The 14,959-nt window shown below is 49.9% G+C and overlaps 2 protein-coding genes across 3 annotated transcripts in view; one reads left to right on the top strand and one right to left on the bottom strand.

Moving 5' to 3' along the window:
• Positions 1-1,453: 1,453 nt before the first annotated feature.
• LOC119104372 (monocarboxylate transporter 12-like) lies at positions 1,454-10,080 on the top strand. Its single transcript, XM_037228067.1, has 2 exons — positions 1,454-2,753; positions 9,893-10,080. Exons 1-2 carry the CDS (start codon positions 1,454-1,456, stop codon positions 10,078-10,080), a joined length of 1,488 nt encoding a protein of 495 aa, XP_037083962.1.
• Positions 10,081-13,161: 3,081 nt separating this feature from the next.
• The window catches only part of LOC119104894 (murinoglobulin-1), a 55,567-nt gene continuing 53,769 nt past the window's right edge, over positions 13,162-14,959 (bottom strand). For both annotated transcript variants that reach the window (XM_037228629.1, XM_037228630.1), the window contains 2 exons: positions 14,249-14,421; positions 13,162-13,664 (listed from right to left, as the gene is read on the bottom strand). In XM_037228629.1, coding sequence (XP_037084524.1) covers positions 13,626-13,664; positions 14,249-14,421 — 212 coding nt within the window. In that variant the 3' untranslated portion in view covers positions 13,162-13,625. The remainder of the gene's footprint in view (positions 13,665-14,248; positions 14,422-14,959) is intronic.

Genomic DNA, 14,959 nt, shown 5'->3' with positions numbered 1-14,959 from the left:
CAGTAAGCAGTCAGCGGCCCGGCAGGTAGAGTCTCCCCGCCCAGCTCTCAGTAAGCAGCCAGCGGTCTAGCAGACAGGCTCCCTGCTCAGCTCTCAGTAAGCAGTCAGCGGCCCAGCAGGTAGAGTCTCCCCGCCCAGCTCTCAGTAAGCAGTCAGCGGTCTAGCAGACAGGCTCCCTGCTCAGCTCCCAGTAAGCAGTCAGCGGTCTAGCAGACAGGCTCCCTGCTCAGCTCTCAGTAAGCAGTCAGCGGCCCGGCAGGTAAAGGCTCCCTGCCCAGCTCTCAGTAAGCAGCCAGCGGTCTAGCAGACAGGCTCCCTGCTCAGCTCCCAGTAAGCAGCCAGCGGTCTAGCAGACAGGCTCCCTGCTCGGCTCTCAGTAAGCAGTCAGCGGTCTAGAAGACAGACGCTCCCTTCTCAGCTCCCAGTAAGCAGTCAGCGCCCTAGCAGGTAAAGGCTCCCTGCTCAGCTTCATGTGAGCAGTCAGCGGCAAATACCACACAATCGACGAAAACGTCTGATGTAAGTCTGATTGTCAAGCGCGGCGAATGAAAATCGTCCACCGTAAACACGCCATCTCATTTCAGTTAATAGCCCGTTGCCGTCAAAAGGAATGTTCTGTATCGTTTGCATCTGACCAGATGATCTGGTTTCCATCCCATATTTTCCGGCACGGTGAGATGCATCCAGATGCTTCGCTCATCCTTGCGGCCTTCAAGATTCTCATAGCATATTCTCGTCTTTCTGAACGCATCTGCAAGTTTTTGGCGTTTCTGGTGTTCGCAGTGTCATGAACCGTCATTTGCTACAGTGGCTGCAAAGACATAACGTATCAAAATGTTACTGAGTGGGCTGTGCCCGGCTGACTAGTCTGAGCTTCAGTTGGCTGACGCCGAAACTCGTGCGAACAGCGGGCCATGTTCACCAGTCATGGTTTCATGTTTCATGCGGCTGCCGCTTTCATTTGACATCTCACCCCGAGTTTTCAGCAGGTAAACCTGAACGGCTGTTTATTTACAGCCAGATTCGTCATCTAAGTTGAAGACAAGAATGTACCTGTCGTAAACTTCAGCCCCGAAAACGTACTTGTGGACTGAAGTGGCGTGTGTTCACCTGACGTAGCGAAACCAACGGAGGGCTATCACGGGTAAGGGCCTGCAGCTAGAGTATGATGACAAAGACCTCAAGTCAGGATTCAACGCCAGGGCTCATCAGCAGGGTGCGGGAAATGCGAACCCCATGTGAGACATTTCAGGCGAGCACACCGGACGCTGGCGGAAAGCAACGGCATCTGCTAGAGCCGGTGCTAGAGCCACTTCAAACACATTCCGGGCCTGCTGACACAGACCCGGCACCTCCCGAGTCGTTGGCCTCAGAGTCAGAGATACACGACTCGGCGTACAGCTGGGTGTTGATGGGCGCAGTAGCGCTGCAGATGGTGCTAACCGGGGGTATCATGAAGTCCTTTGGCCTGATCATGCTGGCGCTGATGCGGGACCGTGGCCTCTCGGCAGCCCAAGCAGTCACCATACTGGGCATCTTCCTCGGCATTCAGCGCCTGGGGGCTCCGCTGGCCGCGTTGATGTGTCGCCGACTGTCCGAGAGGCATGTGGCCCTGCTCGGCAGCCTCTGCTGCACGCTAGGTCTGGGTCTGAGTGCCCTGGCCGACGTCGCTCGCGTGCTTTACCTCACCAACGGGGTTCTGTTCGGAACTGGCCTTTGCCTCTGTATGACGTCCAGCGTGATAATACTGCAGCAGTACTTCGACAACCGACGTGGTCTAGCCACTGGCATCATGGCAGCCTCGTTCCCCGTCGGAGGCGTAGTCTTTCCGCCTTTGATAAATCTCCTGCTGAACGAGTTCGGCATGGGTGGCACCTATCTGCTGCTCTGTGGACTGTTAATGCACATGTTCGTCTCGTCGATGCTGTACCGGCCGCCGCATACGCAGAGGATGATCATGCGATTGGACAGAAAGCGACTGCTGCGAAAGAAGTGGAAAACACCCGATACCTTATGCACGAACAAAAGCCACAGCGAGAGACAGCACCTACCCGTGAGCCAGGACATCCAGGCGGCCGTCACTGATTCGGAGCTGAGCTGTGCTGCCAACGGTAGCCCGGCGGTGGCGGTCATACTGCCACCTGCGGTCAACGGCCGCTGGGCGCAGCTGTCGCGCATGCTGGACCTGAAGCTGCTTGCCGACCCGCTCTTCTTGTCGTGCACGTTCTGGGCTTTCATGGTCTGCATTGGTTTTCCACACATGAACATGCTCCTGCCGAGCTCCGGCTCGCAAGAAATCAAAATGAGCCGCGACCGCATGGCCAATATGGTGGCCTTCATGGCGCCCATCGAGTTTGTGAGCTCACTGGCGTTCGGCGCCGTGCTTGACCGCCGGCTCTTCCACAAGCGCTACGGCTGCATCATCACCAGCATGGTTGGAGGCACCGCTGCACTGGCGATGGTGTTCGTGCGATCGAGCGCTGGTCTGTACGTCTTTGCCGCTCTCGGGTACATGACCAGCGGCTTTATACTCGTAGTGGTGCCGTTGTTGTTGGTTGAGTTTTACGGTGAGGAACGAATCTCGTCAGCGTCAACACTGTGTGCCGCGTTGGCGAGTCTGGCGAGCATGACGTCGATGCCCTTGGGCGGCCTGCTGCGCGAGGCGACCGGCTCACACCGTCCGGTATTTGCTGTGATCTCGGCGTGCGTGCTGAGCGGCGGTCTCTCTGTGCTGCTGCACCCCATCATCATACGTACTTGGCCTCAGCGAGCGCCGAAAGCAGCTTGACAATCTCATCATCATACGTGCTTGGCCGCAACGAGCGCCGATGGTCGCCTGACGAACGTTTTTTGGGCGTGATTTTGGTGTGAGCCTTAACCAAACCACAACATCAGAGCAAGAATATGTATATATATATATATATATATATATATATATATATATATATATATATATATGTTTGTGTATGCGTGTGTGTGTGTGTGTGCTCTTTAATATAAACATATTATGTGCTCTTTTAAGTTGCCGGTTGAGGAATGCATGAAAGGTTGTCATTGCAAGGACGGTGTTCCCCATGAGCACCGTTGAGCCGACTGGGGTCGCTCCTACACCTGTGGTCAGCTCTGCGTCGTTTCAATACTGATACCTGGCTGCGCGCTGACCACGTATATATTCTTGACATGACAATTTCGAAATGCATTGGGCGTCACCCCCCACCTAGCGTTTTCACTTTCCATGAGCTTTGTACCAAGCGTGCAACAGCACAAAGGATCTCGTGGCCAAGGTACACATTCATTGTTTACTGGCAGCCCTAGTGTAGCAGATTGACACTAAAACCGACGATTTACCCTCGTCCCGTGAGTCAAAAGGTCTGAGCAAAAGTCGATACATAATGCATCAACATTCCCTAACAGATAGCTGCATTATCCCTAGACGGGCGTGTTGACGTTCCCACCCAAATTTTCCCAGGGATGTTGCTACCGCAGTCCTTGGGAGAGGTTCGCCTCTTCTGGTCGGATCTGCTCCGCTCCCCCTCCCCCTCCCCCAACGCCTCTTGCCCGGCGAAGATTATCAGTGACGCTCAAGCACTTATGATGTTCCTTTACCTTTGTCGTGACTGGTACGCCTGCATCCGTTGTGCTCGCTTGAAATGTCCCATTTGGGGTTCGCGTTCCCGCACCCTGCTGGTGAGTTCTGTCATTGAATCCTGACATGGGGTCTTCGTCATTATACTCTCACTGCAGGCTCTCGATCGTGACAGCCTTCCGTTGATTTCGGGACGTCAGGTGCACACACGTCACTCCAGTTCACAATTACGTTTCAAGGCTGAAGTTAACGACAGGCACGGTCTTGTCTTCAACGTGGTTGACGGATCTGGCTGTGAATAAACAGCCTTTCAGGTTTATCTGCTGAAAACTCGGTGTCAGATGTCAAATGAAAGCGACAGTCGCATGAAACATAAAACCATGACTGACGACGGGCGAGGCCACTGGTCGTACGAGTTTCGTCGTCAGCCAACTGAAGCTCAGACTAGTCGGCCAGGCACAGCCCACTCAGTAATATTTTGGCATGTTATGTCTTTGCAGCCACTGTAGCAAACGGCGGTCCATGACACTGCAAACACCACAAACGCCAAAAAAATCGCAGATGTGTTCAGGTAAACAAAAATGTGCCATGCAAATCTAATATGTCTCAAGAATGGGAGAAGCATCTGGATACACCTAACCATGCCGGATAACATTCAATGGATACCAATCCATCCGGTCAGCTGCAAACGACAACAGAACATTCCTATCGACGGCGACGCGCTATTAACAGAACTGTGGTGGTGTGTTTACGGTGGACGAGTTCCATTCACCGCGCCAAACACTCACACTTACATCAACACTTTCGTCGATATTGTGGTATTTGCCGCTTACTGCTTACATGAAGCTGAGCAGGAAGCCTCTACCTGCTAGGCTGCTAACTGCTTACTGGGAGCTGAGAAGGGAGCGTCCGCCTGCCGTGCCGCTAACTGTTAACTGAACTTCGAGCACCATCGACCTGCGGCCTTACTTGCTGAGGCGGTACTGTGACGTCACAAGGCAGCTGCCAACAGGCGACGAGGATGACAAACACGGTGAGTCAGCCTCCCCCTCCTTCCTCAAATTCGATGTTGGGATTCAGATTTGACCCAACGTGCTTAACTGGAGTGCGCCACCTTTTCTCACTTTGCACTTATAGTCCAGGCGCGTCCCATGTGATCCGCAGTGTTAGTTGTCCCGAAATCCGCCTAAATAGATCGAAATATGTACTTCAAGTAGCCGCTCTGATGAAGAAACATAATTGAACTGCCTGTTCACCACCATAGAGCTTACATTTTCCATTTGATCCTTATCGAATATGAGTGCTAGATGACATCTTCAATCCAATTATCACTGGCACCAAGTACTTACAGCCCTCTGTTTAGGACACACAATATACACACCTGTGGGCGTTATCACGCTCAGTGTTGTTGTCTAAATAGAGTTTTAAATAGTGCAGCTTCCGTAGCACTTATTTTACGCACATTTTGAGAAATAAATGTTGGTTCGCGACACTGAGGGCCGGCTGTTAAAACCAGCGAATCGGCCGACCGGTCGGACGATAACAAATACACTGCTTTGTCACCGATCTATCACCGAGTCGGCCGGCCAACTAAAAATCAAGGATATTTTTGTCGCCGGGCTGGAATGAAATCTACAAAAGATACCATGGTGCCGTAGAGTAGGGTAAAGGATTTTTACGGAAACGTTTGCTGGTGTTACGTAGCGAAATGTATTACCATGGAGGCATAACATCTATGTATGGATAGCTCATGTCATATTTTGCATAGTATGCTGTATTATTTGGTTTTTGCTGTCACCAAAATTTGCTGTTCGAAATCGTTTTTGGTACAAAGCTTTGCATGAATACATACATTTTTTTAGCTGACCTCATACACCAAGTTGGCGAGTTTTACCACCCCTGGTTGAGGTCGACAAATGCCAAAATGGCCAAGGCGGACGATGCTATGAAGCATCCCTTCACAATGTCCAATGTGCTGTCGGACGATGGGGAACTCGAGAAAGACCGTTCCCGATCTAAGTTTTCATTGCACGCGTGTTGGAATGGCCATGCTGAATAACGTTACCCTCGCAGCTCTCCTGTCGATGTACTACATATGGCATCGTCTTCTCACAGGTCAAAGCTGTGGTTTGTTACTACCTTGATGCGGCCAACCGCTGGCCCTCTCCTATTTGATGAAACGCACGCGGTTGGGGAAACATCGCGCGCATCAGAAGACAGATCGACTGCTTGGTTGGTTTTCGAACAGGCCGACCCAAACGGACACACCCTTCCGTTGAACCGCATCCGAGGAACCCGCTCCATCAGGTAAGAGCTATGCTCTACGGAGAGTGGTACCTGAGCTGTTCCATACACCTGCGAGCAACATTAGTCACAAAGAGAAAACACTAGTAATATGCATATTCGTCGGAGAAAACCAGGAGAATGGAAAAGTCTAGCGATCTGGCGTTATATTCAGAAGGTGCTACGGTGATACAATATGCCGATGACACACAGATTTTGGTTACTGGAAAGAAAAAGTGCACTGCAACAGCTTCTCGCAACCATGGAGAGTGCCTTGTCAATTGTATTGGACTGGTTTAAGAACCACTCTATGAAAATGAATACAACAAAAATACAGTTAATGGTTTCGGGACGAAGGCTATGCTGCGTCATATGCATCCTGTGCATGTCAAGTTCAGGTCAGCTGTCATCACTGGAAGCAGTACTGTCAAAAACCTTGGATTGGTGTGGTGATGGACGGAAATCTCACATTTGAACCGCACATTGATCAGCTTGTTGCCAGGTCGACGGGCGCTCTGGTGGTCCTGTCACATGCCAAGCATGTTCTCCCTAGAGACACCCCCGTTCGCATCGTCGAAGCTCAAGTCCTTTCCTCCATTAGATACTGTGTAGTACTGTATGGTACTCACGTAGCCACCCAGTTCCATCGCGTGCAAAAACTCGTGAACTTCTGTGCGCGGGTTATGAGCGGAAGGAGAAGGTTGAACCACATATCGGATATAATCAGGGATCTACGATGGCTTAGTGCTGAACAGCTTGTCAGATATCATATGTTGTGCCTGCTCAAAAAGGTCTTACTCACGGGCCAGTCACCAGATATAGCCGCGATGTTCACACGTGCTCAGCACACTCGTGAAACGCGACAGGCTAACCAGCTGAGGCGCCCCCGAGCGGTGAGCAACTCTGACATTCGCCGATTTAGCCACAGAGCATCAGATTATGGAGTTTCTACTGAGTGAGGCGAATGTGGGCACATGAGTGGGTGCGTGTGTGTTCGATTGTGTGTGATGCCACAATGTGAATGCAATAGTGTGATTCACCGAGATGATCCCTTGACTGATGTGTGATGTGTTAGGCTATTTTTACTAGGTTTCACAGTGTCTCTTTTATGCCCGTTTCATCAATGATGGCGTGTAACTTTTAAAAAGCCACTAGATCTTGTGGAAAGTTACAAAATACATGAACATTGAGCATTGAGCATTGAACATTGAAAGTAGATGAGCTAATGTTTCGGCAACATGCCTTTATGGAAACAATAGCGAAAGACTTTACAGCACAGTTCTGCTATTGTTTCGATAAAGGCATGTTGCCGAAATGTCAGCCGATCTATATCTCCATTCTGGTTTTTTTTCTTCCGAGGAATAAGGCTATTATTACTGTCTTATCTATAAGAGTGGTATCTGCTCACTCGTTTATTTCTCACAGTTGCACGTGAGCTTTCTGTGCGCCTCCTAGCTCACACCGAATAGATAGAAACCAACCAAGTAGGCTGATAACCGTTTTCTGTTGTAGCCTGGCCAAGTCGGAATGTGTATTTGCTGCGACCGCCGACCATCGGCACCGATGAACGAGCGCTGGAGTCGCAACGGACCTACCGTTGAACGTGGGCACGTGTTAGTGACACCAGGGTCTACCTACCATGCTATTCCTAAAATGGGGGAGGGGTAATGTCTCGGTCGTATTTTGGGCTCCTCACAGCACGAAGTGACCTTAAGACCGGGAGCTGGTGCCGCCGTTTGAAGAGAGACGTGATCAGGCAGTCGCAAAATATTGCAAACATTTCAAACGCCTGTGACCTCACATGTGCGCTTATGCACGGGAAAAACTTTTTCGTCAGCATACGCTTATCTGCTTGCTTAACTTGTGCCTACGGCGAGTGGCAGGTCAGTTGAAGTTATAAATACGGACAATTACTGCGTTTTTACCGTTATTTTTTAGGTGATAAGCATATCAGACCAGCTTTCGGCAGTATAAACGGCGTACCACTGATTAATAATCTGAAATATCCTTCTTCGTCCTATATCCGTCTGTCTGTCATGCACAACCGCGGCCACAGCTCGGTGCTGGTGCCAGAAGGCTGCTTATATTCGGTGTGCGGATGGCCCAGCGGGGTCGCATCCTCTCACATCTCGGACCGGATGTGACCAGCGGGGTCGCATCGTGTCACATCTCGGACCGGATGTGACCAGCGGGCCTCCGTCGGCGCGTGCCAACACGCCAACTGACCGACATAGCCGTAACGTAGGCTGAAACCTGGCTTATACGGTGAAGCTGGGTGGGCGCAGCGAAACGGGATCATGGCCTCCAGGATCGGAAAAGAACAGACAGTTGTACAAACACATGTGCGATCGGACGCGCATGAACAAACACGTGCGCGCTCACGCAAACAACAAACTCATCTGTCGGGACCGTTGTTTTCAGGCTTGACGTAAGGGCTCGGCGAACGGGTTAGAAAAATACGGGAAACTGACTGCAAGAGCATATACATGTACGGTCACACGCGTGCTCAGGCCATTAGATGGTGTCGCTCATGCGGGCTAGGTTGGGTCCTAGAGTCGAGTTGGGTGCCGAGAGGATCAATGGCGGAAGTGCTTGTCGCGATTACAGCACACCAGATTTTGGATTTTTCGCGGGGTCAGCTTTTCGGTGCTTGTCTCGGAAGAACATTGCCATCTAGCTGCCAACTCAAACGCTGACCTCATAACTAGAATATGAGGAAAAATATCCACCGCGGTGTACCGACCGTTTGAACCAAAAACGCCCTAATCGGCGCCCTCCGGCCCTGCAGCCCCAGCCCTTCTGCATTGTGCGTTGCCGTCACACATGCGCACAGTTTGACGCCGGCCTACTGCGCCACCTATAGCGTCTACGGCAATTTACAGCGTGAGGGTACGACGGCCGCTCTGGCCATGTGACTGCCTCATTTGGGTACGACAGTCGCTCTGGCCATTTCACTGGTACATTTGCGTACGACAGTCGCTCTCTCCATGTGACTGGTACGTTTGGGTACGACAGTCGCTCTGGCCATGTGACTGCCGCATTTGGGTATGGCAGTCGTTTTGGCCATGCGACTGCTACATTTGGGCAAGCTAGTGGCAGTCCCAGCTGGCGTTTGTTAATCTGGCTGAATACTATAGGCGCGCTGCTGCATGACGCGGCGGTAATTCCCATGTCACACGATGCAGAAGGGCTGCATTGTTTGTTTGATGTTAACAGAAACTTGCAGTTCGGCCCGCTTTGATACCTTTTCAAAAGACCATTTTTGCGACCAGGTTATGCACTACATAAAACTGGCCTTTTTGAAAATGTTTGTCATCGATTTGCTCAGCTTGCATTCCATCTGACCCATAATTAACCAGGGTTCAATTATCCCCCAGCCAGCATATGATTACAAAGCTGCATGCTTGTAAAAGTTGGATAACAGCTTGAAACTGTCATTTTACATAATTGTGCTTCTAAAACTGTCATTTTGAACATATAGCTGTGTCCTTTGGAAACAATGGAACGAGTTTATCTTTTATTTGATATTGTGTTCCGCCGCAGACCAATAAGCATGCGGTTCTACAGCGCTTCTCTGTACTTTTATCGACGCCAATGCAAGGAATCTATGCTCATCTGGACGAGGGACGACCTATCTTAGTGCAGGGAACATGTCCACCGAAATCTTTACACGAGTGATGACCTTGTCCGGTGCAGGAAAACATGCCTTTATTACATGTGATGACGCAACTCCTTGAAGGTGAAAAAGTTCTTCAGCGTAACAAACGCTGCCTGACCTAGTGCAGGTAACTATTTCACTCTGACAAGTACCGGCCTGGCGTTATACACCCGGCCAGTCGTCTCGAGTCGGTATGCCCCGCCCCAAACTCCCTCGAACAGCTGATCACATGTCTTGTCGTTATGAGTCTGGTGCTGGTGAGCTGATGGGTGTGATAGATAATACGCTAAGTAAGGTAAGTTAAGACTTGGAACCTGACGCAGACCCCGCACCATGCACTTGAGCACGCGGCCTGTTCCACACAGCGGCACCTCCTCTCAGGGAGCACCTGCGGGCCGAAGACGTTCACGTGCTCGGTGACAGCCGCACCGAGGCGCCCGGCCCTGGACGGGACTTGGCTCTGCTGGCCGCCTGCAGCCACACCGTGTTCAATTACGGCGCCTACGGCTTCTTGGAGTGTTCCTCGCGGGGCGGACCAAGCGCGTGGTCATAGCGCCAACACAGTAAATTATCTTTAAAAGTATGGTGGCGAAACGTCTGGCGTACCCCTGAGAGGCATTTGTATGGCGCGCATTCGTGTGAGCATCACTGTTCTTAAGTGGCGTGGGCAGAATGCGGCAGAATACGCAGAGATATCAAGTATAGCCTTATTTCTAAGGTCAGGTGAAGGATCACTGTGACAGACCCGCGGTCATGGGAACATTGTATGACACTTAAGAAGTGTTAATGGGGTGGACTTATACAGTTAGCTGCGTTCTTCGTACAACCGTGTCATGTATCGGATATTTCTCATATGCATGATAACGGTTATATTTATGTCATAGTTACATAAAGTAACGTATAGGTGCATGCCATGGTAGTAGGTCACATGATATTATGCTACGGAATATGTCACTGCTAGCGAGGTCCCATAAACATTACTGCTTGGACAAGACACATGCAAAAGTTAATGACCAGTGAGGCGAGAGGTTAGATATTATATTGAAGGAGAAAATAGTTAAGCCGTATTTGAGAGAGTTTGGAGAACATAACAAGACTCGAGTTTAAGATTATAACACAAAGCGAGGAAAACCATAATGGCCGCGGCGGGTCTCGAAGGTCATTGTCGGCGTCCGAGTCGGATGAAGATGGCGATCAGTGGATCGCTGGCCACCGCAGTCGGTGAGACTGGTCGACTACCGGTCGTGCTTGCTCGTGACGTGTTGCGCGTACTTCTGAATGCTGACTGGTAGGAATAAAGCCAGAACAGACAGGGTATCGGCCAAACTTGGAAGAAGCCTCGGAACTGCACCTATCACTCCACAGGGTTTGCTGACATCTAGGCACGGATGATGTGCCGAGATGCCATCGTTTGATACGTCGCTTCCCTCTGATCACGGCTGACCACTCACCCAGCCCATCCCCTCTCTGAAAGGTATTTTTACCATTCTGTCTCGTTTATTGGCAACCGCCTTATATTTTGAAGTCGCCGTGTTGGGCTTGACAGGCAGGCCATATGGTACAGGCAGGACGCGCTCGAAAACAGCTGTATGAATATGTTTCGTCGAGGAACCAAACTGGCCCGTCCCCGCGCCTGCAATGAGAGCTGGCAACGCAGTCAGGCGAGTCGCTTCCTTACGCGCTGCTTCGCACACAGTGCAAGACGCACTGCTCTTGATGTCCGTGAGATCAAGGATGACTGGACAAGTTCGCGCGGCCTGCCAGCCGTCGCACCGCCTGGTGCCAGACCGGTCGGCCGGCGGCACGTGGATTACGAAAACCCTCACAGCTTTGTTCGCGCCTTTTCTGCCGCCAAAATGATTCTTTAAAACAATTCCTTACACGCTTTCAAGTACCTTAAATGTAGTAAAACAGGGAGGACTGGTACTGCTTTCTTGTTGGTCTCAGTATCTGTTATGCTCTATTTGTATTCGGAACCCTACATGTGTCTTAAAATAATGCATTATTATGACTTAAAAGACCACCTGGATTAAGTTCAATGAATACAAGAAATTGATTAAGTACGTTCTGGCAATGCTTTTGACGAATGCATGACAAACCTGTTGACAATTTATGGCAGCATAAAGGCATCAAGTGGAAACAAAAAGCATGCACAACCAGCACCAACGAGCTGAAATGACTTCTGAAAGTGATTTCACAAGGTCCGATCCATTACGCGCAACTAAATATATGTAGGAAACAACTAAAGCAAACAGTTTCAAACATACCAGGACTTAAAGCATACAATAGGAAACAACGGCTTCCAACATGTCAAAACTTAAAGCATACAATAGGAAACAACTAAAGCATACAATAGGAAACAACTAAAGCATACAATAGGAAACAACTAAAGCATACAATAGGAAACAGCTAAAGCAAATAGCTTCCCACATATCAGGACATAAAGCGTACAATAGGAAACAACTAAAGCATACAATAGGAAACAACGGCTTCCAACATGTCAAAACTTAAAGCATACAATAGGAAACAACTAAAGCATACAATAGGAAACAACTAAAGCATACAATAGGAAACAACTAAAGCATACAATAGGAAACAGCTAAAGCAAATAGCTTCCCACATATCAGGACATAAAGCGTACAATAGGAAACAACTAAAGCATACAATAGGAAACAACTAAAGCATACAATAGGAAACAGCTAAAGCAAACAGCTTCACACATATCAGGACATAAAGCGTACAATAGGAAACAACTAAAGCAAACGGTTTGCAACAATCAGGGCTTTAAAGCATGCAAAAGCAAACAACTAAAGCAGTTTACGATATGTCAGGACTTAAGTTTTGAGGCACATTTGAACTAGAATTAGCGCAGTGCGCACTGACAGTGTCGGCCGCAGCAGGCTCCGCCGCCTGAGCAGAGCGTGTTTGAGAACCTCACCGTGCGCGGGTTAAACACGCCGCTGGCAATTACCGCGAGCTGGCCACGCTGGAGATGGTGCAAAAGGAGCAGCGCAAGGGCAGCCGGCAGGACACATGAGCCAGGACTCGCACTCGCTCCTCGGGTGTCAGATTGGATTGACTTGTGTTCCATATATGGGAATTGTGCTGGATGAGAAGGGGCCGGGCCACGGTGACGAAAGGTTATGTCACGTTTGGGGGGTCGTGGTGTCGTGACGCCGCGGCGGTACGGTACCGTGACCCCACCGTGGTATCGTGACACCGTGACGTCACGGCCAAAATGGCCGTGACGTCACAGTGTCACGCCGCTGAGGACTCGTAGCACACGGCTGAGTGATACGACACGTGCGACACGCGATGCATACGACGCAATGAAAATACATATAATCCGGCGCGATGAGTGCGAGCATGTTCTGTCAATACCGAAGCTACGAGATTACTATCTGTTTATACAAATAACTTGTCCGAGTTGGGAATCAGTTTTGCTTGGTCGATCCTGAGTCAGCTCACATACAGGTTTACCTTTCATGAAAATTTGTTGTCTCTAGCTGTCCAAAATCTTTTTCCAGTCTCACTAGTGGAAAATGAACCTACCCTATCACTTAACCCCCACCTTTGCGTTGCATTCAGCCACTCCGACGCGTGTCAAAAAGACAAGGGAAAGTCTGTTGATGCTCAAAACAAAATATTTTCACGGAATGTGTTTTTAAAGCCTTCTCACATACAGACAAGCGCCAACCACCTTGTCTCAGCTGCCCGTATCGCAAACCCTTTACGTTGATCGCACAAACACTGTTTTGACCTGTGCAATTTGTCTGCGAAATCGGTTTACCTGCTAACATATTCCACAGCAACCATGTTCTATGATCCTTGATTGAAACTGACCTGGCGCATACCGATCTAAAATGTTGACCTCGGATGTTTAAAAAAGAAAACGGCAAAAAAAAACGCTGGCTGACCTTAAACGTCTGCGATCAGGCCATAAAACGCCTGCGTCCTATCGCCATGCTATGCCTGCAGTGGTGGTGTGTGGCACTTGTGCCACGTTGCGTCACGTGTCTGCCAACCACGATCAGTAAGACGAAACTCATGATGTAATATGATCCGTAAGGCATGAGGCGGAAGGCTTCAACTTAAGTTTCAAGCGGCGAGAGCAGATGCGGGCGAGAGCTCATACTCCTGAAACAGAGACGTGACATAAGAGCCCTGTCATGACGCCTCACAATTGTAAACGTATTAGCGGCTTACACACATACACACCCTTGCAGAGACTACAGTTGTAAGTACAGGTATACGGGGGTCAAGTTTGACAGCCATCGGGTGGCAGAATTTTTAAAAATGGCAGAGATCGAAAAGAAAACTGGTGAGGATTTAGCTGTTTTGGCGGCGTTTTCAGCAGGCTTTGGGCTGACGTCAGCTCTAGCCTAACGAGGGGAGAAGAAAACTGGGCACTGGGTCAAAGGGCAGAAGGCTCCACGGGCCGAGGGAACCCTACCACCGTCATATCGCGTTTCTCCGGTCTGGCCGTGCCACACGAGCCGGCCCAGTAACACAGCATCAGCACCCGTTTCCTTAAGGGCTGCAACTTATTCACCACAATATGATGTAGTGTTTTCAACTTTACCATGCTATGAGTGCTATAGCCATTACCTCTTTTGGCGAAACTAAAGCCTTAACAATTTTTCCAGCGTTTGAAATTGAACCTAAAACTTTGTATTCACGGCTCAGCGGGCACGCCGGCAGTGGTCGGTCCCGCTCCTCACCAGAATATTACGGTCCTCAGGCCTGAAGAGGTCGTAGACCCGCACCAACGACGGCTTCAGGCCATCCACCTCGTTTTCTCGGATGATGCGGAACTTGAGGCAGACCTTCTCCTCGGTGACATTGGACAGCGTGAAGGTCACCTTACCCTTGCTGAATTTGTACTTGCGTACCGCTGGGGGCAGAGAGAGTGAGGAAGGTAAAAAAGAAAGGCATCGAACGTTCGTGAAGGGAATTGTGGCCAACGAAACATGGCATGAGGGCTACGCAGAAATGTGTAGAGGTAACGCGCGCTCGGGTGGGGGTCATTTTGACCACTCAAAGTTTTTTCCAGAGTGGTTTCCGAACGGCGCGGCGTAGCCGCTCCAAACTTTGATTTGTTGTAAACAATAACATAGTGTATCGTCTGATATAAGAAATTTAGATGTACCTTGCAATGACCTACGGCAGGTCAAAGTCAGGCCACAGATTCAGCGAAGATGACTCCTAAGGAAACCTTTAATCTGATGCAACAACGGAGGGCTATACGAAGTCATGTATCTCTGAGATGGCTTCCTAGGCAACACAACAGTGGAATAAACAGATTCCATTGACCTAGGTTCAGGAATGGGGGTCAGACATAGGTTGAAACCATCCTGTTTTATTACTTTAGAGCTTGCTGTGTGGGGCAGGTTCTGGTACTTAGTTCGGGTTTATTGACAGCAGCAACTGCA

Source organism: Pollicipes pollicipes, unplaced genomic scaffold, assembly GCF_011947565.3.
Source record: "Pollicipes pollicipes isolate AB1234 unplaced genomic scaffold, Ppol_2.1 Scaffold_6052;HRSCAF=7182_pilon_pilon_pilon, whole genome shotgun sequence".
Classification (NCBI taxonomy): domain Eukaryota; kingdom Metazoa; phylum Arthropoda; class Thecostraca; order Pollicipedomorpha; family Pollicipedidae; genus Pollicipes; species Pollicipes pollicipes.
The sequence above is the reverse complement of the archived record's forward strand: the minus strand, read 5'-3'. Positions and strand labels throughout refer to the sequence as shown.